This window comes from Anguilla rostrata, chromosome 12, assembly GCF_018555375.3.
Source record: "Anguilla rostrata isolate EN2019 chromosome 12, ASM1855537v3, whole genome shotgun sequence".
NCBI lineage: Eukaryota > Metazoa > Chordata > Actinopteri > Anguilliformes > Anguillidae > Anguilla > Anguilla rostrata.
The window spans coordinates 16661912-16687092 of record NC_057944.1 but is presented as its reverse complement, the minus strand read 5'-3'; the positions used below and the strand labels follow the sequence as shown (position 1 = coordinate 16687092).

The window sequence follows — 25181 nt, the reverse complement described above, 5'->3', positions numbered from 1 at the left end:
GACTATACATATTATTTTTCCTATGAGATCATTTTTTGTCTGTAAAAAAAAAATGTCCAATATGCTACAGAAAGTGAAGCATAACTGGAATTCTTAATGGAAAAAATGGCTAAATACGGTTTGTGTGTTTTATCTGATATATTTTGGCAGTAAAATAAAATAAAGGGTACTTGGGTGATGGCCCATATTCCTAGCATTACCTCAGCAATCACATTAATTCATTATTATAATAAAAGGATCATGTTACATTTACTAATCTTGATTATTAAAAGAGACCAGTCTTCACTTTATATAACAATATTTTTGTTGCAATATGATTTTTATATGAAATGCAGGAAGGCTGCAGAGCTAATTCCACCAGGAAGCAAAATGGATTGAGCTGCTGAAGCTTGATTCTTATTTTAATTGCCCAAATTGCCAATCATGCAAAACAATAAAGTGGTTTCAGGAAAAATTGTGTTTACAGGGAATATTTATAAGCTTCTCTGTTAAAAGTGTAGAGATGCCCTGTACTTTCCATTACAAAAAAGAAGATGAACATAACTTCAAAGATCAAGTAAAATACATGGCCAAATTAATTTATAAAAATATACACTGAATTTACAGGCTAAGAAGGCTATGGAACTATAAATAAAAACATGTATGTGAGATTCAAGTGAAACCTAAACAGATGGAAATTGTTGTCATTGATTACATTTTAGACAGTGTTAAACCAGTTAACATTTTCAATCTTTCGTACAGAATGAGCCACACATTTGTGTGAGAAAAAAAACCAGGGTGAAAAAGACAAAAAGACACTTGAGTCCCAAGACTTCTGGCACTGCAAAAGGACCACCGTGCAGCTCAAATATAATCGAATAACAAATAACAAAATGGCTGAATGACAGCTCTTCAGGTAAATGGAGGGTAATGGAGCCGTGGAGAGGAAAGAGCTCATTAAAATTCCTGCAATTTACTGCATATATACATATAAAAGCATATGTAACGTTTGGTTCAATAAATATGAAAAAAAATGTAATAACCAAAAGCCTGCTAGACAATCTGGTACCACTCAGAGAAATAGCTTGGGACCCACCATTTGTTGTATTAAACTGCTAATATAGTCAGGAAAGTACATTTGGGTCATTGATGAATGGCAATGGAGTTGAATAATTTGAGTACCTCTTTGTAACTTCCTAACTGCTAAAGATACTAAATTAGAAGTTACTAAAAAAAACACAACCCAATTCAGCAGAAAAACAAGCTTTAAAAATCCACATCCATTAGATAAATATATTTCTTTAATGGGCCACTAGTATTGGCTTATACAATGGTGAACAGGCTGAAATGAAGGCAAAGTTAAGTTAAAAGTGTATAATTAATATAGCAGATTAAATTCATATAATCATACATCAAGTTAAAATGGGAGAACCCTGAAACAAAATGCACGCAAGCATCAATGAAAGACACGAGACCTAGAGCTATGCTACAGGTTGCTGTTGCAAGGATCTTATTTTACGAAGACAGCATAAATACAAATACAAATATTTGAAGAATAATTACATACGGAATCAATCTTAAGAATTAAAAATGAAATAAATGTGTATATTTATTAAATTTTATTTTGTATAGTTAGATAATGACCTGCAAAGAGAGAGAAACCCCGTCACATTTATTTAAAGGATGTTTTAACTGATTACCTTCTCTTTTCTTTGAATAGCTTATCTACCATACTCTCTGTTGTTTTGCTTGTTTTCTGTTTTTCGTCCTTTTTTTCTTGATATGCTGTAAATGCATTTTACTATATATTAAAGAATGAGAATGTGTTTTTGGAATATATCTACGCGATTAAAATATGACTAGGAGATTACTTCAAAAAAATAAACCAAGTCAGAATGGCCTGGGTGTGCAGCAGTTCAAAAATTGTTTTTCAGTAAGCCCTGGTATGTAACTTTACCGCCACCGTGTGGCATTCAGTGGTAGTACAGCTGAATTGTAGCTCTCACTGGAGCAGCATTTACTTCATAAGACAAGATCATCACTCCTGGGAAATTGTAAGTAGCTACATCAGCCCAGAGGATGAATCTCATTGTTTTATTATTAACCAAGACAGCTGGGCCCTATGATCATGACATCACTGAATTGAGTGTCCGCCCCATTCGTACCTGACTAAGACTGGGAGTCTACAGCAATGGGATAATAACTTGCTTCTTCCTGCCAGGCATATGGTGGGTGTAAATCAGCAAGGATGCCTCATATTACCTCCTCATTGTTTTCCCAAAACAACATGTCAGGCAAGCACAAGCTATCCGTTGTTATTAGAGAGATGCCTTTCTCCTGATCAGTGACAGCTCTCTCCTGTAATACTGGGTGGGGCTGGGCTGCCCAACCCTTTTCCTGGAGATCTACCATCCTGTAGTTTTTCCTCTCCAGTCCTAACAGAGCACACCTCATTCAACAGCTACGGATCTCCTTGAGCTGCTAATTAGTAAAGTCAGGTGTGCCAGATTAGGGTTGAAATGAAAACCTACAGGTAGATCTCCAGGTCGATTGGGCAGCCCTGGTGTGGCGTAATACTGGGGGAGAATGCATCAGAGAAGCACTCTCATTTTTGCTTCTTCGTATGGGAGGTACTGCACCGACAACAGGCAATTCCAAATTGGGATACAGTGGGGAAAAACTGTATTTTAAAAAGAAACAAGACAGCTATAGTCATTAATACTCACCCCTCGCCTCTCTGTAGGTCTCTCAACTATGGAGGCATAGGAGCCATCATCGGACATGAGCTGACGCACGGATACGACGACTGGGGTGAGAGCACACGTCCGCGCACTGAGAGCCTCAGCCAATGAGAGCAGGAAGCAGGCGTTCAGGTGCACTCTCACTGTGTCCCACAGGGGGGCAGTACGACCGTCATGGCAACCTGAAGCAGTGGTGGACAGAGGAGTCCTTCCGGAAGTTTCAGAAGAGAGCCGAGTGCATCATAAAGCTGTACGACAACTTCACCGTCTACAACCTGAAGGTGAAACTCTCTCGCGCAAACAGAGAGTTGCACAAACACACACGCTGAAATACCATCTTGCGCACACAAACGTGCGTACGTGCAAAGTGGTGCTGCCGTGTACAGACAGAGTTCTCAAATCCATGCTAAACCCTAGTTTGTCTGTAGGTAAATGGGCGTCTGACTCTGGGGGAGAACATCGCTGACATGGGCGGCCTAAAACTATCCTACTACGTGAGTCTCTACATCAGCCTCTGCCTGTCTTACTCTGCACATCTCTCTCTCTCTCACTCTGAATCTCTCATTGTTTGTATAAATATCTCCATAAGTCTTGCTGTGGGTCTCACACTGTGTATGCAGATTGTACTCTGTACCCTGTTCTGTCTGTGACAGCACATTAAACTGCTTGTGGGATTCAGTTCTCTCACCCCCTCCTCCTCTCCTGACAGGCATATCAGAAGTGGGTCAGAGACCATGGTCCAGAGAGACCCCTCCCTGGACTCAAATACACCCACGAGCAGCTCTTCTTCATTGCCTTCGCGCAGGTAATGTGCTTTCCACACGTCCCCTTACACTGCCATTCCTATACCCCCAGCCCTCTAAAACCCACCATGACCCCTATTCACACAATACTGCATAGACTGTCTTTTTACCACGATCCCCAAGCCTATTGTTGATGTGTTTAACTCCCATGAATCACTCACTTGGCTCTGATTGACAGCCGTCTCCTCTCTCCTGACAGAACTGGTGCATGAAGAGGCGAGCCCAGTCCATCTATCTGCAGCTGCTGACAGATAAGCACGCACCTGAGCACTGCAGGTACTCACTACACAGTTCTGATACAATACCTGACAAACTGCCACACTATACACAATGCAACGACTGGCACACTACACAGAATGCAGTGACACACTACACACAATGCAATGTGTGTGCGTGTGTGTCTGTGTGTTACTCTCAGGGACTGACTGGAATACATGCTCTCTCTCTCCCCACCTGCAGGGTTATTGGAAGTGTGTCACAGTTTGATGAGTTTGGCCGCGTGTTCCACTGTCCGAGTGGCTCCCCCATGCGCCCGGTCGACCAGTGTTCTGTGTGGTGACCCGATCCACAGCCCTTCCACCGGGACCGACCGTCAGATCCAGCCCCTCTTCAGTCCGTCATCCCGTTTTTCCCCTTATTTTAGAACATGCCTTAACTGGGAATTATTTATAGTCAAAACATAATTAAATACACTTCGCAAAGCAGTGCGAACACACGCACCTTCTGTTACTCTGCCACTAGTCCATTATCTACTTTCATTATAATTATTGTTATAAGTTACGCTTGTCATTATCATTATTATTGTATAAGTGGATTATCATGATTACCTGTATTTAATTTCATGTACCCATCCTATCATGATAGTGTCACTTCAGAACAATAGGTATCGTGACATTGGTCATTTCACTTTGGCTCTGTTTGGCGTGTTAGCTCGCCTTGCATGACTGGGATGTGGACGGTCTTGCCAATCACAGTAATGATTTGTGCTGGGTTATGTGGTTAAACCTGTTCTGGCAGGAACTGAACCCAAGTTAGGACCCAGGCTAAGGAGTCCACTGTACTGGATCCAGCGCTGGAGGGCCTGCTGGCTCTGAGGCTGTTGGTACTGGATGACGAGTGTCAGGTCGGGACTGGACTGGGACCAGTGAACTCATCCAATGAGAGGACATTTCCCGGACGTTTGTTGATACAGTTCCCTCCGGTGGCTCGGTGTGAACAGGCAGAGTCACGCATGCTCTGGAGGACCCGTGGCGGAGTGCCGTGTGCAGACGGCGGTGGGAGACACGGAACACGCGTCGCGCCCGTTTATTGTGTGCTCGTTCGTGGCGTGGGATTGCTGTCCTCGTTGGGATTTCTGTGAAATTTGAAGTCGCTGTTGCGCTGATGTTTTTGTGTTTCGGTTGTTTTCGCTGACTCCAGGCGTCCTGTCGCTTGTATTTGTTAAAGGCGGGTGCCAGACCTAACCCAAACTCTTCTAATCCACGCACAATTTGTCAGCAGAACATGGGTGCGTTTACATTACATTATCCTTACGTTGATGACACTCACCTGTGGAGTGTGTGTGTGTGAGTGTGTGTGTGTGCGCGTGTGTGGCAGTGCACACCATTTGGTGGCTTGAACATCGATCGCATTCTGTTGGACAGCACTTATCCTAAACCCTTCCCGACTCCCAACCTTCCCAGAGGAATTCATTGTTTCTTGTCTGCACTGTGTGAACATTTTGCTTCATTTTACAAGAAACATTCCATTTATTAAAAAATAAAAAAAATCTATATGTATATTACATAAAAACAGTGTATCCAATCATATGCTGTCTAATAACAAAGGACCATACATTTATACACTGAATATTAAAAAATATTTAATTTTATATTAAAAAAATACTCAAAGAATGATTCCTTTGTACAGATATATACATATACAGCAGGAATAAGATAATTGTACAGTTGTTACTATGAGAAAGCATGTTTCTCTTCATGTTTAGTACCAGCATCCTTGTCTCAAAGATTGTGGCTACGTTTTGCAGCATCCACTGCTGAGCTGCTCTCTCATATTTGCTGTAATTTTGTCTGTTGAATAAATGCAGAGTAACAGTTCCAGGTATCGAGTATTCAGTGTTTGGGGTGCCGTCTAAGGCCAAACAATGCAGAAAGCAGGGAAAGGATAACTGTGTATGTTCTGCTACACTGAATAAAAAATAAGGGATGTTGTTTCTGGAAGTGATTGAGGGTACTCATCAAACAAATGACTGTTTTTTAGATACTTTTGAAGGCGGACCACAGAATGGTACAGTCAGTGAGCTAAGGGAGGTCTGACCCCAGCTTTAGCCTGGATACTCGTGTTTCTGCATGCGATGACGGTGTACCAGAATGCGTGTTATTGTGCTGTGTTTTTGTACCGCATATTAAACTGCCACATGCTAGCGCGTCTGTGTTTCTGCCTGAGGTGTGCTCTGAGAGCAGAGCGCTTCTTTCCCCGGGTTAGCGCTTTGGCGAGCGCTCATTAGTCAGTCTGTCCGTGCGTCAGCCTGTCCTTGTGTCCTGGAAGTCTGTATTGGCCCGAGATGTGGGCCAGCTCCCTCTTGGTCTCCCAGCGCTGCATCGTGGAGGTCCAGTGGTTCCGCTTCGGCCTCGTGGTGATTGGTTCGCTCTGGTCCTGGAGAACAGAGACCCTGACAGTTCATTCACCGTGGACCACAGAGCCCATATACACGTACACTAAAATGTTTTTAGGATCTAGACAGGCAATGGAACCGAATGAAGATCTGTAATGCATTGTGGCGCACCATGACTGCAGGAGGAATGAGGGGACGAAGGACAGAAAATCAAAGCTGAGAGATGATGGAGAATTGGAGAGAATTTCAAATGGACAAATATTAGGAGCTGTGTGTTTGAAGGTAGCAGGCGATGGCTAAGCACCTCATTTTCACAATCAGTTGATGTACTGAGTGTCCCCTCCTTTGTGTTCCCCAGGGAACTAAGCTTCTTCGCTGCCGGTTCCTTCTTTTTCTTGGTCTTCCCCAGTTCCTTCTTCAGGGTGTGGAAATTGGACCGGAACCAGCTGTGAGCTTCAATGAGGTTCTCAGTGATCTGGGGGTGAAAATTCACGAGCAGAAGAGAGACAGGGATTAGAGGAAGGCAGGAGAGGAGCAAGGCCGGCCGGGCGGGTGAGAGGGTGCTCCGGTGAAGGGCGTCTCACCTGCTGCGACTCCACGCTGGCCTCTCTCAGCCTCTCCTCCGCCTCGTCTCTGCTCCGCCTCAGCTGCCTCATGTTCTCCTCCAGCCTCTGCGCACACACCGAGCCAGCCATACCATACCCCGCCTCCACCCCCGTCACTGAGCCACAGCGCCTGTACAAGCTGTGGCATGACCCACATGGAGGCTACGCCACAGTGTTTGCCACAATCTCCTGAACCACGAGAATCCACAAATGAATACGGTGTTCAGTGAGAAAGTAGGAGTGAAATTAAATATAACTGAGAACAAACATTAAGAAAATTGTTAGACTTAATACAACACAAATTCTCCAGAAAAGATATGGTTTTGGCTCTGATACTGTAGATCTCTTGGATTTTTTGATTCAAATCTCTAGGACAGACAGGACACCACTATGACATTAATTTATCCTTTCTGTAAGATACTAATATACACACCTGACACTTATCCTGCAGCACCAGGCGGTGTTCTCTTTCTGTCTCCAGCTCCCCCTCCTGGCTGGAGGTCAGACGCTGCAGCTCAGATTGGAACCGTTGGATCAGCTGACTCTGGGAACACACAAGGGGTTTCCTTTCAAACATTTTTAGAAACATTTTTTATACAAGAAATAAGACTTTTCTGAACTTTTCTGAGGTATTCTTCATCTTTGTACTTCTCTCTGTGCTGTCCTACACAGTTTTAGAGTGCAGAATTAGCCTGTAAGCCTCTCTAAGTGTAAGCTTGTTCATAAGAGGGCACCGTATTAAAATGCCTGCTCACAGCGCTAATGTGTGTGTTGCTGTGCCCAGCGTGCGTGAGTGTATGAGGGTATATTTAAAGTGTGTGCATGCGTGCAGTGTGTTCAGGTCTGTATGTGTACAGGTAAGCAGTATATGAGTAGGTGTGGGTGTGAGGAGGTGTGAAAAGCATGGCGCTGTACCTGCTCATTATTTCTCCTCTGGTACTCGTCCTTCAGGCTCTCCAGACCCTTCAGAGCCTCCTCCATCTCCTGGAGGGACAGAGAGACGGCCTTAGGACAGGGTGTGTCCAGAACGGGTGTGCGTGTGTGTGAGTTCATTAAAGGGCGTGTCCATATGAGGTCACTGTATCACATTAGGGTGTGGTCAAATGGGGTTAGTGCATCACATAAGGGTGTGGCCAAATGAGGCTAGTGCGTCACATAAGGGCGTGGTCAAATGAGGCAAGTGTGTAAAGTTAAGTGGATTTATGAAAAAGGTGAGTGTCAGGAAAGTGTGTTCAAGGCTGCAGGTACCTTCATTCTCAGTGAGCTGGCCATAACTGCCCGACTCTCCACAAACTGCTTCAGCTGAGTGTTCAGATCCTTGTTTCGGGCTTTCTGATTGGACACCGCTTTCTCCAGCTCACCCACCTTCTCCCGTAGCTCCCGATTGGCCCTGGAGAGGTCACCTGATCTGGAAGTTGCCTCATCCAGAGCTTTCTTCAGCTGAGAGGGGAGAGAGGGGGAGCAGAGGGAGCTTATTAAAAATAAGATTTAACCATGTGGCGGGATGGACATCTCATGGGGCCAGACGTACCTCAGTGACCTCCCTGTGTGACGCCCTCCTCTGACCATTCCTCTCTTTCTTCAACTGCTCCTTCACAGATTCCAGATGATCAGCCAGCCATGTCACTTCCTCCCTGGTATCCCTTAGTTCTGCCTCCCTGACAGCACACATGCACGCACGCACAAACGCACACACACACACACAGACACAGACACAGACACAGATATACACACATATACACACCCACACACACACACACAGACACATATATACACACATATACACACCCACAGACACACACGCGCAAACAGAGAAAGAATGAGAGAGAAATGGACTAAAAGGCAGTTGAACACAAAGTACTGAGATATCCCTGAGGTAAAACACACTCATTATGGCATAAAGTTGAGTATGAAATCATTTGAAATACACACAGAGCTCAGCCTGCCGCAGAAGATATGATGGCTGTGCACACGCGCACACACACACACACACACACACACACACCTCTGAGAGAGCAGCTGCCGGTGCTGGCTCTGAACGTTCTCCTGCTGGTCCTGGGCCCTGCTCAGCCGGCCTACTAACTGGTTATTGGCGAGCAGGGCCTGTTCCAGTGTCTGGGCAAGCTGCTTGTTGTCCAGACTGACCGTCTCCAGGGCCTTACGCAAGGGCTCCATCTAGTGGTGTACAAAGCATCAACTACTGTGATCCTCAAGGATTAAGTCCCACGTCTCTCACTAATAAATGAGAGGAAGGGCCCTATTCTTGTATGTGCGCATCTGTGTGCTAGTGTATCTGTTTGTGTCTTACCTCTGCGTCTGTTGCAATTAGATCGTGTTGGAGCTTCTCCACCTGTGTCTGTAACCTTTCTACGTCCTGCTGAATCTGTACCCTGAAAACACACACACACACACACAGGCACAAAATTTTAATTTTCTTTCAGGACCATTACATTTCTAAATAAATAAAAAACTAAGAGCAGATAACTGAATCCAGATGCATGTGCAGTTAGCAGTTAGCAGCCCAGTGAATGCTGTGCACTTGTATCCCCCTGACCACTGTTGTGAAACACAACAACATAATATAACAGCCTGAGATTCCTGGGTTCCTGTGGTTGGGAAAATTAGTTTCTGCCGAAGAAACATCTCTTCATTTTAGTCGGGTGAAAAATCATGCAATTTAAAATTTAAAAATTAATGCAATTTTATTACCACAGATAAGGAGCAAAATAAAAATGCAATTTGTAAGCAATAGAGTGTTTTATTTCACAGTTAGAGAAGCACAAGATTCCATACCTCTCTTGACCCCAATCAAAAAATCTATTTAGCATTTGAGCCTTTTCAAAAGTGTGCTTTGAGATGTGTTAGCCATCAGATTGGGATCTGCTTGTGTGATCTTTAGCTGGACCACTGGGTGTTCTCCAACAGATAATTATTTTTAATTGAACTGAATCATTATACCACATCTACTGTTATCACTTGTGTGGAAGAAAGAATATCTGGGTATATGAACAGCACAGTTCATGGCATTTCAAAATTGGTTCCAATTAAAAGCATGAACCCGGCAGAAATATTATTGGTGGATTATACCATCTGTGTGTGTGTGTGTGTGTGTGTGTGTGTGTGTGTGTGCGCGCACGTGTGTATCATTGTATAAGTGAGTAAGCATATGCACAGGTTAAGAGGTTGAGCACTCCTATAATAGTGTTGAGTCTGTTCACATGTGACATGGCCCTTCTGGATAGATTATTTCATACAGGATGCCTGGTATCTTATCATAGACCACAGCATCTGTAAGGGTACCACAAAGCTGTCTCTGTGCAGTGAGATAAAAGTCCTCGTGTGTCTGTCCAATCAGAAGACAGGAAAGTTTTTCTTTGCTTATGAGTGTTTCTGTTAGTGTGTGTGTGTGTACGTGTGAGTGTGCATGTGTGTGCGTGTAGAGGTGCGCGTGCCTCTCTGTCTTCAGGGTGATGACCTCCTCCTCTCTGCCCCCCAGCTCAGCCTGCAGGCTGTCGGAGCTGCTCTTCTGACGGGCGTGGGATGCCAGCATGCCCTGCAGCGTCTGTGCCACCCATTCCCCGTCCTGGCACCTCGCCCCCAGCTGCCCCTCCAGCTGGCACACCTGCAGGTACACAATCAGAGCGCCAGATTTCACAGCCAGAGCGCTTCATTAGGAAAATATGCCCTCAGACACAGGTGCTTTAGAAGGGGACAATCAGAACAACATCATGTGACTTAAAAATACACACAAATACATCCAATCTGCTATCAAATCACCCACCTTAGATGAAAGCCTGGTATTAATTTCTTGTGGTAAATGCCATAAAGAAATGACAGATTTCTGGTGATTGTATCAAAATCACAGAGGAAGTGATAACCATATAGTGAAATTACTGAGTGATCTGGCCATTTTCTAACAAGTTAGTCATACTGATAGATTGAATTTCATTAGTTACAATAATGCCTGCTAATTCACCAATATATCCTAATAATGTCCTTTAAACTCAATGATGCTTACCCATGTATACCTATACAAAAATACCATACAAAATCGAGCCAAATGTAACAAAATCAAGCCAAAGCATTGACAATTGTCAAGTAACCATCACTGCACTAGTGTTAACATATAATTCCATATGCATTAGTTTACCTGGAAATATTTCCCACAGATTAACTTCTCATTTACCTAAGCTGAAACACATGCATTCCTCATATTTATGGTGTACGCCCTACACACAGCCAGCTGTAAAGTGACTTAGGATGACTGATTGGGCCACGCCCCTCCGACCTTGCTCCTGTGCAGGTCCTGCAGGCTCTCCATCTGGTCCCGGAGGGCCTGGTAATCCAGCACGGCGTCGTCCCGAGCCGCTTTGGCCAGGGCGAGCTCCTTCTCCCTCCTCTCCAGAGACGCCTCCACCTGCCCCAAAAACACACACCTCTTTTTACACTTGTCATTTTGTGATGCATTTTGTTTAATTGAGCCTACTTTATGCTAGGACAGTATGTGCCTATTTTATGTGACAGGTGATATATTGTCATATATTCTGAGAGCTGTAAACAGATTGTGAGAGTGTGAATGGGACAGTTCTCTATAGACAGCGTGTGAAAGAGTGAATGGGACCACTCTCTGTGCAGGTCAAAGGTCACAGCCTACCTGTGTCAGATTCTGCTCCAGCTTCTGACACTTCAACTTCCACGAGCTGAGCTCAGCGCTGGCCTGCAGACACAAAACCCTAACACTGACTCTCAATTATTACTGTGTGTGTGTGTGTGTGTGTGTGCTCTTCTCTTACTGTGCCCCAGAAACCAGCAAGGGAAGATGGTCTTTAGCATCAGGTGACACTACAAATGATGTATTAAATCAGGATACTTAATCTTTAATCCTTCTCTTTCTGCCATCTAAGGGAGCACACTTCCTGTTCACTGCACAGCAGACAGGAAACAGGATGTTGGTCCTGACAGGGCTGTAAACAGTTGATATTGAGAACTGTTTCCTTCATTATTGTTATCTGCTTAGTGAAGACTTTAATTAGTGACACCAGATAGTTAGTCTTCCATTTTGGCTCTGACTGTTGCCTGTCTCAAACCTTGAGTGACTCCTGTTTAAATCTTGTAAATGTCCCCAAACCCCAGGAACCTTGTAGTATGCAGCAAGGGTGAGGTAGGAGTGTGTAAGTGTAAATGTGTGTGTAAGTACGTAAGTGCATAAGTGTAAAAGTGCATGTGTAAGTGTTTAAGTGTGTGCATGGCATGTGAGAGTACCTTTGCGTACTTCTTCTCCAGCATGCTGTTCTTTTTGTCTTGCTGTTTGGGCTCATTCTGGCTGTTCAACTCAAGCTGCAGTTGCACCTCCCTGGACTGGCAGAGAGAGAGAAATATAGTCCAAAAAAATCAAATACACTCAACACACAACAAAATACAGCACACACAGACATACACACATGTAATCAAGTGAGGCTTCTCCTCTCCCCCTACATCATGGCAGGTCAAAGTTCACTCCTACCTTGGCTTTGGTCAGCTGTGTCTGCAGAGAACTCCTCTCCTTCTCCAGCTTGCTCACCCTGTTTTGCATCTGTCACACAAAAAAACAATGGCAAGGTTTCCGTGGTTTCTAGTTCCACTCAATCAGAGCCATACTAAATAAATACTTACACACAGAGACGCCTATAAGCAGTGGTTAGAAACACAGTCACCTCAGCCAGCGCGCGTTCCCTCTCTCTCTTTGTGGCCTCTCCCTCCTTCCCAGCACCGCTCAGCTCGGCCCGAAGCCTATCGATTGTACTCTCCAAGCGCTCCCTCTGAGCGCCAGCCGTCTCCTGGGCAACCCTGGAGCTCTGCTGCAGCTGCTCGTGGTCGCGCCGCAAGGTATCGCTGTGAGGACAGAGAGTGGCCTGTGGTCTCTGCCTGTCTGTCAGCGGGGACTCTGATTGGCCGGTTAGCGTGACTGCGATTCCGAGGTTGCGGAGAGGCAGGGGGAACTCACAGATCCTGCTGCAGTCTGAGCCGATCCTTCAGCGCCCCCTGCAGCTCCGCCTGGATGTTGCGCCGCGCGGCGTCCAGAAGCAAGTCCTGCTCCTGGAGCTGCTGGAGCACACGCTCCCGCTCTGCCTGGGAGGGGAAAGCACAGACCGACATTGTGTGTGTGTGTGTGTGTGTGTGTGTGTGTGTGTGTGTGAGAGTGTGTGTGCATAAGTGCATGTGCGCATGTGTACGTAGATACGAGTGCACACAGGAGACGCCCCTCATCCAAAGTTGAGGTATATTCTCTAAGCATGACAAAAAGAAAGACTATAAACAATTTTTCAGCAAGCAAGTCTTGTGTACTCTCAGTTTTATACACTCTCTGACACACTCAGAAGGTCTTTGTGCGGACGCTTATGAGGTATCTGGAATCTCAAGGTCAACTTGTTTGGTGTTTATATTTTCGCTTTCTCTGTTGCTCATTGACACATTACATTACATTCATTTGGCAGACGCTTTTATCCAAAGCGACGTACAAAAAAGTGCATTTCATGGTCGTAGACAACTGCTAAACACGGGTTCAGTAAGGTACAATACTTATTTTGTACAGCTATTTCTAGCCGAGAACAGTGAACACTATTCTGGCCTAACATCTGCAAAGCCAACTAGGCAGAAGAATAAGCTACAGTATTAGGACAAATACAAATTACTAAGAGGTGTTGGGATGGGGCAACATGTAACACGTGACAGGAAAAGGGTTTTTTTTTTTTTTTTTTGGGATAAAAGAGTGAAATACAGCGTGGTGGTGGTTAGTCTAGGTATAGTCTGAAGAGATGAGTCTTCAGGCCACGGCGGAAAATGGGTAGTGAGGGGGAAGTTCGGAGAGGGGCGGGGAGTTCGTTCCACCACTGGGGAGCTAGGGTGGAGAAGCTCTGTGACCCCTTTGGGCGGGTGGGAGGGGTTACAAGGCGCCCTGCTGCCGCAGAGCGAAGTGGTCAAGCAGGCACATAGAATTGAGTCATGTCCTGCAAGTAGATGGGGGCTGTCCTGTTGGCAGCAGTGTAGGCAAGGGTACACTACCTAAGCACAGTTCATTTGCTACTTAGAAATTAAAGAAAGAACAGTGTTCACAAAAACGTTTGGATATATTCTTTATATTCTATATTCTTGCATTTTATTTTCTGGAATTACCAGTCCATGCAAGAGTGCTGGAATTTATGTTTTATTCCCGCTTCAGCGATGATGAAACATTTATAAATCGCACGGAATCATTCGAGCATGAGAGATATCTTCCAATCCATTTGCCACTTAATCAGTCTGAGTAAACCGCTCCGTAGTTAAATTTGTTCAAACAGCGGTAAACAAGGAAAAGCCTCACACGTCTTACAGTGTGTAAGCGTGAACACGAGCGCTCATGCACTGTGAACGTAACGCGGTGCAGGGGGTCCACGGGGCCCCAGGGGGCCCCAGGTTCTCACACACAGACTGACCCCTTCAGGGCTGGAGGCGGTTCTGCGGGCCAGTACTCTACCTTAAGCTCTGCCTGGTGCTCACACACAGACTGACCCCTTCAGGGCTGGAGGCGGTTCTGCAGGCCAGTACTCTACCTTAAGCTCTGCCTGGTGCTCACACACAGACTGACCCCTTCAGGGCTGGAGGCGGTTCTGCGGGCCAGTACTCTACCTTAAGCTCTGCCTGCTGCTCAGACACAGACTGACCCCTTCAGGGCTGGAGGCGGTTCTGCAGGCCAGTACTCTACCTTAAGCTCTGCCTGGTGCTCACACACAGACTGACCCCTTCAGGGCTGGAGGCGGTTCTGCGGGCCAGTACTCTACCTTAAGCTCTGCCTGGTGCTCAGACACAATCCGGGCGTTCTCCACAGCCAGGGAGCGCAGAGCGGCGTTCAGCTCTGAACACTGACCCTCCAGCTGCACATTCAGGCTCTGAACAGAGAGGGGGCAAGACACAGCCATGTATGGTGGATATGCTCACTGCTGAGCTTTCTTACACGCAACTATCTTGCAAGGTATGGCAATATATGTGTGTGTGTGTGTGTGTGTGTGTGCATGAGTGTGTGTAATATGTGAAACATATTTTTTATTTAAATCTTAAGGAAAATACAAAATTCCATGCTGTACCAGTCAGGGCTGGCTGAAGTGGATGTTGTGGAGTACAGCAGTTATAATCACATGTATCCAGAGGGGCACAGTAGGATATACAGTAGGTTTCAGTGGCATCCTAAATTCATGTAAAGCCGAACTTAGTACAGTACAGTAGTAGTGTAAAGTAGCTTCATGGTGCATCATGGGAGAGTCACATACTCTCAGTGACGTACAGTAACAGTAGGACTTCCTGGTATATTCAGTCCTGCTGTGGCCTGCACATGGTGTAGGAGTCTGCAGTATGACCAGTGGCTAACCGTAGGTGTATACAGTTGGTATATTCAGTGGTGTCCTTCTGACCTGTACTTTTTCTGCTGCTGTTTTCAGGTCATCCTTCTGTAGCCTGCTGTTCTCTTGCTGCAGTCTTTGGAGGGCCAGATGGGCAATCTGGAATACACAAAGGGTTCATTCACAATATGTGGAGGAGCGCATACACACACACTCACACTCACACACACTCACACAAGCACAGAGTATCTACACACTCATCGCCTGGTCAAATGTACAACATGGACATAGCTGAAAACTGATTGAAAAACCCAGGGGAAACAGGATGTGTATTTCCACACATACGGCACTTACTTTCACTTCATCAGTCAGCTGGGAAATGATGGAATCCTTGACATCTGGAAAATAAAATGGCAGTTGGCAATGCATCCTAGTTCCAGCCCTGGTGTTAAATACAGCACAGCTGACAGAGTGATTCCCAAAAACTGACCGGCTTTGTCCCTGAGCTGCTGGCACTGTTTCTCCAGCTGACCAGCTCGCTCCGCCTGTTCCCTCAGCGCCCGCCGGACATCCTGTCTCTCACACTGCAGGGCCTGGCAGTCCGCCTGCAGGACCTGCACCTATTAGAGAGGAGCGACTCAGAGGCCCTAGCTTTCATTCTCTTATGTTCCACGAGCGCATGCCGCTGTATCGCCATCATAATCTTCCCCGTGCTGTAACGTCTATTCGGCCATTTTGACAAAGGTAATTTTTCACAAAAAGCATTTAAATTGCCTTTCCCACCTGGTTATTTCTTTTATCCTCTCATTCTTTACTCCTGTTCCCAGTTTCCTACCTGTTCTCTTTCCAACTCCACCACTCCCTCCATCTCCTTCACCCTCTGCAGTAAAGCACTGTGGATTTGCTGTGCCTCTAAGCGGCAGTCTGATTCCTGAGACAGTTGCAACTTCAGCTAAGAGAGAAAAAAAACAGAGTTAAGTAATTATATATTTATATTTGTTTACATACCTGGTTTGAACACAACTGCCTCAACAGTACACTTAAGGCCCAGCGTGTTTATTTTGATCACAAAAGACTGCTTTACCAGCGAGCTGAGCCAGTAACCGCTTTATTCAAATGCATTTAATCTGTCTGCTGCCGATTTTATATCATAAAGAAATCTGCATCTGAAAAGTGCTCAGCTTCTTATAAGCTACCATCATAAGGCATAACCTGTCTGTGTTTCTTTGAATTTTGAATAGCAAGTAAACTGGATCTCTTAGAAAGGATTAGCCACCAGGATCAGTTTCATTTATGCGCAGAATGCTTTGACAGGGTTTGATTTTCCTTCTGAAGCCGAATTTGAAATCACTTAAAGAAGCCATCTTTGTAGTGTCGTGGAAATTATTGTCTCTCACAAAGAACAGACTGTCCACAAGGCAGCGATGGACAGTCTGTTCAGGGGACCCTTCGAAAAAATGTAGGGGAGCTACATCTTAGAAAGTTTCAGAAATGAATTGCTGAAACTCAGGTGTGTGCTTCACAGCAACGAGACTATTGAGCAACAGCATCATACTTCAAAGAACAAATACTGCTTATAAAAACAGAAATCTCAAAAGGAAGAAATATAAGAGACCCAAGGACACAGTTACCTGCCAACACTAGAGAAAAACGGCCATTTTAGCTGCTCACCTCCAACAGCTTCTCAGTCATCTGCACCTTGATCACCTTCAGATCCTCCGCAGCCAGAGCCACGTCCATCTGTTCACACATGGAGCGGGTGTTACTGCTCCCATCACTCCTACCACCACAGCTCCATCATCATCTACGCTGGTCTAAATATACCTTCATCAAGCAGCATACAGCCAGTTCAAAACTCAGCTGCAAAGATGTCAGCAAGGTAGGGTTAATGATTATCTGTCCAACACTGGCTACCAGCGTCCCATTCACGGCCTTGCCTCATCTCATTCTACCCAGCTTGTATCTTCTGTATGAGGGACAACAGCCTGCTACATTGTTTTCAGGCACCAAATGTCAGATTGGCATCAAACCGAAGGTAATTCTTGATGGTCTCTGAAGTCTAGTTGATGGTAAAAACAAGCAAAGCACTCGCACCTCCACTAAATAAGAATGGTACTTAATGTAACTGTTGGAAACACCGGTCATCATTAAATTGGTGTTCACATACAGGGCAGGATGGAGGCAGGGTGTGGAAAATGAGGGTGCAATAAGAGGAGGAGAAGCACCTTGGAAGTGGTGGCAACCTCCAGCTCCTCCCTCAGCCTCTGCGCCTCCTCCAGGGCCTCGTCCCGCTCCTGGCATGCCTGCCACAGCTGGTCCTGAACCCGCAACACCTCCTTCCGAGCCGCCCGCTGCTCCTCCTCACTCTCCCTCTGCAGAGCAGACAGCTGCTCCATCACACGCGCTGCGGGAAGGTCGCACAAATGAAGAGACAGACACACAAGGCCAGATAAAGAGGCCGAGAGTTAAGAGATAACCAGAAGGGAGAGAGGGAGCCAAACAGGCAAGGCTGCTGAAAGGAACATCAAAGGACAGCTGGAGCGGGTCAGTGTCAAGGTCCTTACCGGAGTTAGAAGGATTCAGCTGTCTCTCCGTCTCCAGGCGGAAGGTGGTGAGTTTGAGCGAGTGCAAAATGCTCTCCAGGCGACACATGCGACTCACCAGCGCCTCACAGCTGCGCCACAGAGCCGCCGCGCCCCCCAAGCCGCCCAAGCCCCCCGCTGCCGGCCAAACCCGCACTGGGCTCACAGGTCGCTGGCAGCCGTCCTGCCCCAAGGCAGGGGAATCCAGGAGCTGCTCACGCGGGACCCCCAGGGACCCCATGTCTTCGATGAGCGCCTCTGTCTGCTCCTCTGCCACCAGGAGGTGCTGCTGCACTATGGACAAGGTTTCTGGGGCCGTGGCCCCTACGTGGAGGGGCTGGATTGCAGCTCGAGACATCGCTGGGGATAATGGAGGGCCAGTGAATTACTCGCTCTTCACTGCTCAATACTTCATATGAGACTATTTGGATAGGTGGTCAGGGAATGGGATGCGATCTCAAATTTACAGGGTACAATATCAATCCTGCATGGAAAACTGATTTTGCATACTCACACACAGCACATTTCAGTGGTCTGGTTAATGCTCTTTCTTTTATTTGTCTAATCAATCTTTTATTGTCACTAATGTATATAAATACACATTCACACACGTACGTCACATTTACATGCATCTCTGGGTGACACGTTGCATCTGTCCCTAATACTAATGTACTGTCTTAATATGTACACTTGATATTACAAGGTAACAATAACAAGCAGCGACGGTTGGGAAAGACTTGCCACAGTGGACTCCGGGTGGTAGCCAGCCCAGCTATGAGATAACATTCTCACAATATTGCAGCGATGTTATAACAATGACAAGGCATTTTAGTAACATTGTGAGAACTTTTTTGTTTGTTTGATGGGTAGCTAGCCAGGGATTTAAGGTTAGCTTTAGCTCAGAATTTTAAAGTAACGAGTGATTTTTGTCTCGGGGGTCGGCGTGGGATTTCGTTGGCTGCAAATTCAGTACCTAGCCTGCGGTAATTCATCGCAAATACTTGCTTGTATTGGTACTATCTGGTTATGCATCGTTCCACAAACACATTTCGTTCCCAGTCTATTTTAAAGCCCGCTTACCTCGCATACAGGTTACTTCCTGGCAGTATGGTTTCCATAGAGACGCGTCTGAAAGTTCCCTCCTTTCAAAGGGTGCGGGTGCGCCCTTTGCACACGTTATCGCCACACAATGACTCAACGGGAATTGTAGTTTATGAGGCAGGTAGGCGAACTTAAACTACATTACATGGCAGTTATTTATAGTTCATCAAATAATACATTTTGGAAGATCAATATGTGCAGTTAACCTACTGAAGAAGACACGAGATATGCACTAAGCACATTTTATTGATGGATGCAATATGTTAACAGTAGCCTATATGTTGAAATATAAGGTAGTAGATATGGCATAATGGTAGTAATGTGATGATGGATAAGAATGGGTATATGTTGCTGTTACCTTGGTCATGGTGTCGTGGAAATTGTAGTCTCTCACAAAGAATCAGACTGTCCACAATGCAGCGATGTAGTCAATCAGAGTTTCTTTATTCAGCTGAAGAGAGTACACCCATGAAACACTCAAAGTGGTGCTACAGGATGACTCTACCCTAATGCGGGGTAGGTCGGGTTTTAATACACTTCTAGCCCAGCAATCTTATCCTACATTTGCCCTTATAAGGATAAGAAAAACAACTTGTTCTTATGATATAGAAAAGGAAACAACTGGAGAACAGGCGGAAAATCAACAGACAAAGAAGAGAGGTAATGTAATTAGCACAAACAACATGTCTTGCAAAGTTGTTAAGCTTCTCTAAATCAAAAGTTTCACTCTATTTTCTCGTGCCCTGGATAGGGCAGGAATGGCAATGTCTCGAGTGCATGTTCTGTTATGTTTTTACCAGGTAACATATACGCATGTGGTCACACACAAGCTTGCAATGACACATGCACACATCTCATAGGGTGAGCCTAGTTATCTTGGGAGGGGATTTAGGCCGGGTAACTGGACCAGGAGTCATTCTTGGGAATGTAATATGGTTTCTCCTGAGTAATTATCATATCCCCTGTGATAGATTGGTAACCTGTCCAAGGAGTATTCCTAGCTTTTGCCCAATGCACACTGGGATAGGCTCCAGCACCTCCCATGACCCTGACCAGGAAAAGCAGGTGTAGATAATGGTTGGATGGAAATATTATATCAATTGTTTTCCACTGTCTTAGTTTCCCCCCGATGTGTTAGGAAGTTTCAGAATTCTCTTGGACTGCCCTTGAGATGCTTTCCCCGTGTGCACATTGGTTAATAAATTGTTGCTTATTTGCTCTGCTGTTGCCATCTCATCTTTGGGATTCATGGAGCCCGTACTGGTCACCACACCAATATGAAAATTATTTATTTACTGTAGATTTGCCAAAATAATTAAACATATTTTTACAATCTGTTTTTCAAATGAAATGCAACAATTGTTAATCAAGTTTAAAAATACCTTTGGGGAAGTTTTATTTTGCCTCATTCGCTTTCATGGGGAACTCCAATGTTTTGTGCACAGTGCAGAAATACACAGCACAGGCTTACTCCTTTTCACGATATCAGTAATTCATTAGTCTACCTGTTTTCGATTGTTTGCTTGGTTTCCACGGCAATTGTGACACACGCTCACATGACGGATATTCCACAAACCACGTGAAAACCACCGGGGCTTGTTCGGGACATGTTGAAAAGCGTATAATAATATGAACGCCCCTCCATTGCTCCTCCACGCCTAAAGTTCCACCCTTCTGCTGTTTGGGTGGAGAGTTGGTTATTTCCCGATGTCTGATTTTTTTTTACTTCACTCTCACTTTTTCCTCTGATCAACTGGTTCTGCAGAACGCACTCTGGTAAGGTTCGTTTTTATTAAAGCCATAACGTAATGGCATGGTGTGTGTTCATTGATCTGTTGTTAATCTGGATAGTTTTCCGTTGTGTCTTTCGGTTTCGTTTCATTATCTCATTTCATCTCTTCGTGCCAATAGAGAGGTTCAGTTTGCAGCCTCATTTTTCACCGTTTCGCCCGTCTGAAACTGCTTTATTGTGATAGTGCTTGCTTTTGTCTGTTGTCATAGTCCGTTTAACAGCACTATCTCGACCGACTGTGTCAGGAAGCAGAGTAGCCTATTGAATTGTATGGCAGTGTGAAAATGCCATTTTCTCATTTATTTACACAAGTAGCGGCAAATACGCTTTCTCTTACTGAAAGAAAATATCGCCTAATGTTCTGATTAACACTTCAGACATTGACCAAATAGAAGTTAGTGTTGCCCAACTTATACTTTACGGAAATCCCCAGAAATCGGACATTCACCGTTTGTTTTCGATTCCTTACATTGCGGTCGCACGGACTCACTGCACACAGACGAGGGCGTCAGAGTTCAGTAAAAAATTTTGTTTCAGTAACTACTGTGGCTGTATGAATTGTCACGCCAGCCATCTGCCAAACGGATAATAATAATAATAATTATAATAACAATAACAATAACAATAATAATAATAATCGTGGTAGTAATCGCAGTAGTTGCCATAGTAATAAACATTTTATCCAGTGTCCTCTTTGAACATCAGACAGGAAAAGATGAACAGAGGAAAAAATATATAGGCCTTGATTACTTCAGACTCAGGAATGATTTGGTGATGATAGATTAGTGATGAGTATATGAGTGAACCTCTCCAGGGTGAATCACGGTTCTGTGCTATCAGAATCATTCGCAGAATCTCTGTCCTGTCATCTTGCACCAAATTTCTGGGGCACATATTCTTCACACAGTAACTGAGTATTAAAGCTGACCTGGAGTTGGAGATGAGTGGGGTGGGCGGGGTTTGGTGTTAGCATCTGTTGTTGTAGCGGTGAATTCCCCAGCCCAGCACCTGGCACTAACGGCAGCCACCTCGGCCTGCCATGAGAGGCTCACAAGCGCTTTAGAGAGTGATAGATGGAGAGAAGGGGAAAGAGAGGGGAGGGTAATTGAATTAATATCTGGCCTGGGTCCCTACACACACACACACACAAATAAATACACTGAGGCTGTTAGAGATGCCGAATGTAATAAACGTTGTTTGTGAGACTGTCCTTGTAGACTGTGTATGTATGTATGCATACAGCTGCAATTACAATGAATTACGATTGGAAAAGGTTAAGGGAGGCATTTAAATATATTTATGATACTCATAAATGTATGTAAAATGTATGCAAAGACATGGGTTTCTCCGCCTAGTCTGTTATTGAAATCATGTTTTGTTCTTCCAGAAACACTGAGAATCCTGATTATTTTGGTTTACACCCTGTGAAAGTATGTCTCCCACAAAGACAGGAAGTGCCAGCACTATTGCTAACACATCTGGGGGTAGCCAACAGAAGAGTCTCCCAGCAACAAAGGTCAAAAATAAGGACTCCACCACCTCCTTTGTGGGTTCAGGAGATGCAGGGAGGTCAGCACCAAGGACTATCCCTGTAAATATCTGGGGACCAGGGGGCAGAGGAGCACCCACCTGGACCCCAAGAGTAAAGGTCACGGACGCAGCCGATGCAAGAAAGAACACCCGGGGTCCACGCCCTGCCGCCACCGCGGGGGCGAGGGGCGGGGCCCCCCAGGCAGCTCGTGCCCCCGACAAGATCCCACCCAGGAGGGAGCAGCCTGACCCGATCCCGCCCAAACCAGAGGAGGTGCCCCTCGGCACGGGCGTGAAGATGGAGAGGAAAGCGGTGGAGGCGGTGGAACAGCTGACCCGCGGCCAGAGCCGGAACCCCCACTGGTACTCCTGGCGCAAGTACCGGATCACGGCCTCGATGGCGCACCAGGTCTCCCACAGCCGCTTCGTCAACGGCCGCGGCCACGCTCCGCCCGTCTCCTACCTGACCGCCATCACCGGAGAGAAGCGCGGGGTGAAGACGCGCGCCATGTCCTGGGGCATAGACAACGAGCCCCGGGTCGCCCGGGAGTACGAGCGCCTGAAGAGCACGGCGCTGGGGCGGCAAGTGCGGGTGCAGGACTGCGGCCTGTTCATCGACCCCGAGCGCTCCTGGCTGGCGGCCAGCCCCGACGGCATCGTGGAGGACGCGGAGAGCGGGGAGCGGCTCCTCGGCCTGGAGATAAAGTGTCCCTACAAGCACCGCGACCGCACGGTGGCCGAGGCCTGCAGGGAAGACCGCCAATTCTGCCTGGAGCTGAAGCCCAAGGTCGGGAAGGGAGAGCCACAGTACCGGCTGAAGACCAACCACCCCTACTACACGCAGGTGCAGTGCCAGATGGCTGTGGTGGGGCTACACAAGGCTGACTTTGTGGTGTTCACCCAGAAGGAGATCGCCATCGTGCCTGTTACCTTCGACCCCGAGTCCTGGAAAAGCACACTGGCCAAGATGGAGAAATTCTACAAGGATGCAGTGCTGCCACACCTGCAGAAGAAAGGGAAGGGTCCAACAGTCCAGCAGCGGGAAGAGTAGACCATTGTCAGAGACTGCAAGTATGTCTTTACATGTACTGGTTACATGGGTGACAAGGTAACCAATCCGCATGCAGGACTGTGGTGTGACGCAGTGATGTCAGAGATTAGGCTGGAGGATGGAAGCGCTTGCTTTGTAAATGCAGGAAATAAGGGCTTAACAGGCAATTAATTCTCTGCCCCAGGAGTAGAGCACCATAGTTGTACTGGTGAATAGAAAAAGGCATGTCAAAAGAAATGACTGTTCTAGAAGCTCTAATGAGTGTGCAGAATGGTTACAGAGAAAATTGTTTGATGGTTGAAAGCTGTGTTCTGAAAGATAAAAATGAAAAAAATATTAGCATCTCTGTGCCACAATTGAAAGGTTTTACATACACTGGGTTGAGAGCACTTGGAGCTCTGAAAATATTATTGGAAGCGAGGGGTTTGCAAATGCATAACTTGGCCGAGCTCTGAATATATTGCATCACCATTCAGATCCGCCACCTGCTAACCAGGAGGACCCTGTCCCTGCACCGCGGAGTCCAACTCAATGATCAGCATTCACTGGAAGACAAGCTGATTCAGCTGTATCGCCCTCCATTCACACACATGCACACACAATTCATTAGCTCCTCCAGCTGCCCCTAGAACACACACGAGACAATTTGGATTCATTTTCATTTATTACTGAAAGAGCCACATATATTCTATAAAAACTATTTACAGCCTTCATTATTTTCTTAGTCTTACACACATATGGTGCAAGTATTAATGTTGCCAGTAAAGAACATTTGGGTTTGCCTGAGAGTCAAACAAAATCCAAAAACAAGGAAACAGCACTGCCATCCCTACAGTTTGGTAATGAGAATGTTTGCTTTGAACCAAGAATGACTACATGTAGAAATAAGATGGAATGTTGAAAAAAAAAATTAAATAATTTCCCCACCCCCCAAACCTCGTTTAGTTTGTTGTCAGTTCTGTATTGTGTCAAATTCAAACAATAGGGCTCTCCAAAATTCAGTTAATGGGTGCCATTACATAGACAGTATGTCTCTATTATTGTTTTTGTGGAGTACATAAATGGAGCTCTTCTGGCCAGCAGAAGTACTCAAAGAACCAGGCTTCCTAGCCCCCTTTTATTCCTTTGAATCACCAACTGTAAAATACTCCCACTATTATTATTTTAGCACTGTGGCTAAAATACATCATGAGCAACTATCCATCCCCTACACCGATAGCTGAACAGCCTATTACAGGGGCCTAACTCAGGAGAGCTAATAGAGACAGTGTTACTTTTAGATGCCTGGTAAATGTCTTGGGGTACTTATGATGTCAGCTAATGACCTAGATGATAACACTTCATATGAATCAGGGCAAGGAGCCAATCGTTTTTGAACAGAACTACAAGGAGTGCACTGTGATCAAGTTCTCTCTAATAGAAGACAAGATTTATTCACACAGAATGATTAATAACCAATTCCTATAAAAACACTAATGAATATTAATAATGGGATCTTTGTTTTATGCCAACCCAGGCTGTTTGGCACAAAATCACATGGATAGTGCTTGTGCACCTAAATTACAAATCAGCAATCTCATACACCACCAAATCTGAATAGTTGCATTCTTTAGTTACATTCCTTGATTATCATGTAGAGATTTTATTTTAACTTGAGTCAAATGTGTGGTTGCAATTTCATATAACCGGTCATCAAAATACTATAAAGCAAGTTTGCACAGCATGGTTAACAAAACGATGTCTGCAAGAGTAGATTCACATTTGAATCTTTCAGGTAAGTGCCATTTAAAATGTGATATTAAACATTTAAGACATGGCAAAAAAAAATGTAGATGGTCAGTCCCACTTGAATGTTTTCTGGAATGCATAACGACTGGCTTATATGCCAAGGAGCAGCAGTGAGGGATTTCCATTTTCAGGTGACATGACCTACCACCAAACATAGATTTACCAAGCCCCAAATATTTAGAGTATTGTATCACAGTGTAATATCAGGTACACTGGTAACCTTACTAAATAAAAAAATGCTTAT

The 25181-nt window shown here is 45.4% G+C and overlaps 3 protein-coding genes across 8 annotated transcripts in view; 2 read left to right on the top strand and 1 right to left on the bottom strand.

The window, feature by feature from the left end:
* The window catches only part of LOC135235609 (endothelin-converting enzyme-like 1), a 33717-nt gene extending 27769 nt beyond the window's left edge, over positions 1-5948 (top strand). For all 3 annotated transcript variants that reach the window (XM_064301271.1, XM_064301272.1, XM_064301270.1), the window contains exons 13-18: positions 2723-2790; positions 2877-3001; positions 3149-3214; positions 3430-3525; positions 3723-3799; positions 3983-5948. In XM_064301271.1, coding sequence (XP_064157341.1) covers positions 2723-2790; positions 2877-3001; positions 3149-3214; positions 3430-3525; positions 3723-3799; positions 3983-4082 — 532 coding nt within the window. In that variant the 3' untranslated portion in view covers positions 4083-5948. The remainder of the gene's footprint in view (positions 1-2722; positions 2791-2876; positions 3002-3148; positions 3215-3429; positions 3526-3722; positions 3800-3982) is intronic.
* Positions 5368-18860, bottom strand: ccdc150 (coiled-coil domain containing 150). 3 transcript variants are annotated; one of them, XM_064301250.1, is made up of 25 exons: positions 18756-18860; positions 17658-18035; positions 17319-17497; positions 16765-16833; positions 15929-16045; positions 15584-15713; positions 15448-15491; positions 15166-15252; positions 14539-14646; positions 12726-12850; positions 12436-12613; positions 12246-12314; positions 12005-12100; positions 11397-11459; positions 11031-11159; positions 10195-10364; positions 9051-9132; positions 8748-8917; positions 8274-8400; positions 7991-8182; positions 7658-7726; positions 7176-7286; positions 6722-6808; positions 6442-6612; positions 5368-6178 (listed from the first exon to the last, which is right to left on the bottom strand). In XM_064301250.1, the coding sequence occupies exons 1-25, from the start codon at positions 18760-18762 to the stop codon at positions 6026-6028; spliced, it is 3111 nt and encodes a 1036-aa protein (XP_064157320.1). In that variant the 5' UTR covers positions 18763-18860; the 3' UTR covers positions 5368-6025. The 3 variants fall into 3 exon arrangements, with proteins under 3 accessions (XP_064157320.1, XP_064157321.1, XP_064157322.1); XM_064301251.1 differs by lacking the exon at positions 11397-11459; XM_064301252.1 differs by lacking the exon at positions 18756-18860 and having other exon boundaries at positions 17319-17465; positions 17658-17797.
* A 1502-nt stretch (positions 18861-20362) lies between these two features.
* On the top strand, positions 20363-24084 carry LOC135235613 (uncharacterized). Of its 2 annotated transcripts, XM_064301279.1 has the most exons (3): positions 20364-20552; positions 21956-23169; positions 23626-24084. In XM_064301279.1, the coding sequence occupies exon 2, from the start codon at positions 22001-22003 to the stop codon at positions 23147-23149; it is 1149 nt and encodes a 382-aa protein (XP_064157349.1). In that variant the 5' UTR covers positions 20364-20552; positions 21956-22000; the 3' UTR covers positions 23150-23169; positions 23626-24084. The 2 variants fall into 2 exon arrangements, with proteins under 2 accessions (XP_064157348.1, XP_064157349.1); XM_064301278.1 differs by having other exon boundaries at positions 20363-20552; positions 21956-24084.
* Positions 24085-25181: the final 1097 nt, after the last annotated feature.

What these genes read in the sequence shown, in the direction of transcription:
- ccdc150 (XM_064301250.1), bottom strand. An exon ending in CAGCAGCAGAAAAAGTACAG is followed by an intron (nt 14,647 to 15,165) that starts GTCAGAAGGACA and finishes CTCTCTGTTCAG; the next exon opens with AGCCTGAATGTGCAGCTGGA. An exon ending in CCAGCTCACTGAGAATGAAG is followed by an intron (nt 7,727 to 7,990) that starts GTACCTGCAGCC and finishes CTGTCCCTCCAG; the next exon opens with GAGATGGAGGAGGCTCTGAA.
- LOC135235613 (XM_064301278.1), top strand. Translation starts at nt 22,001, where the DNA reads ATGTCTCCCACAAAGACAGGAAGTGCCAGCACTATTGCTAACACATCT.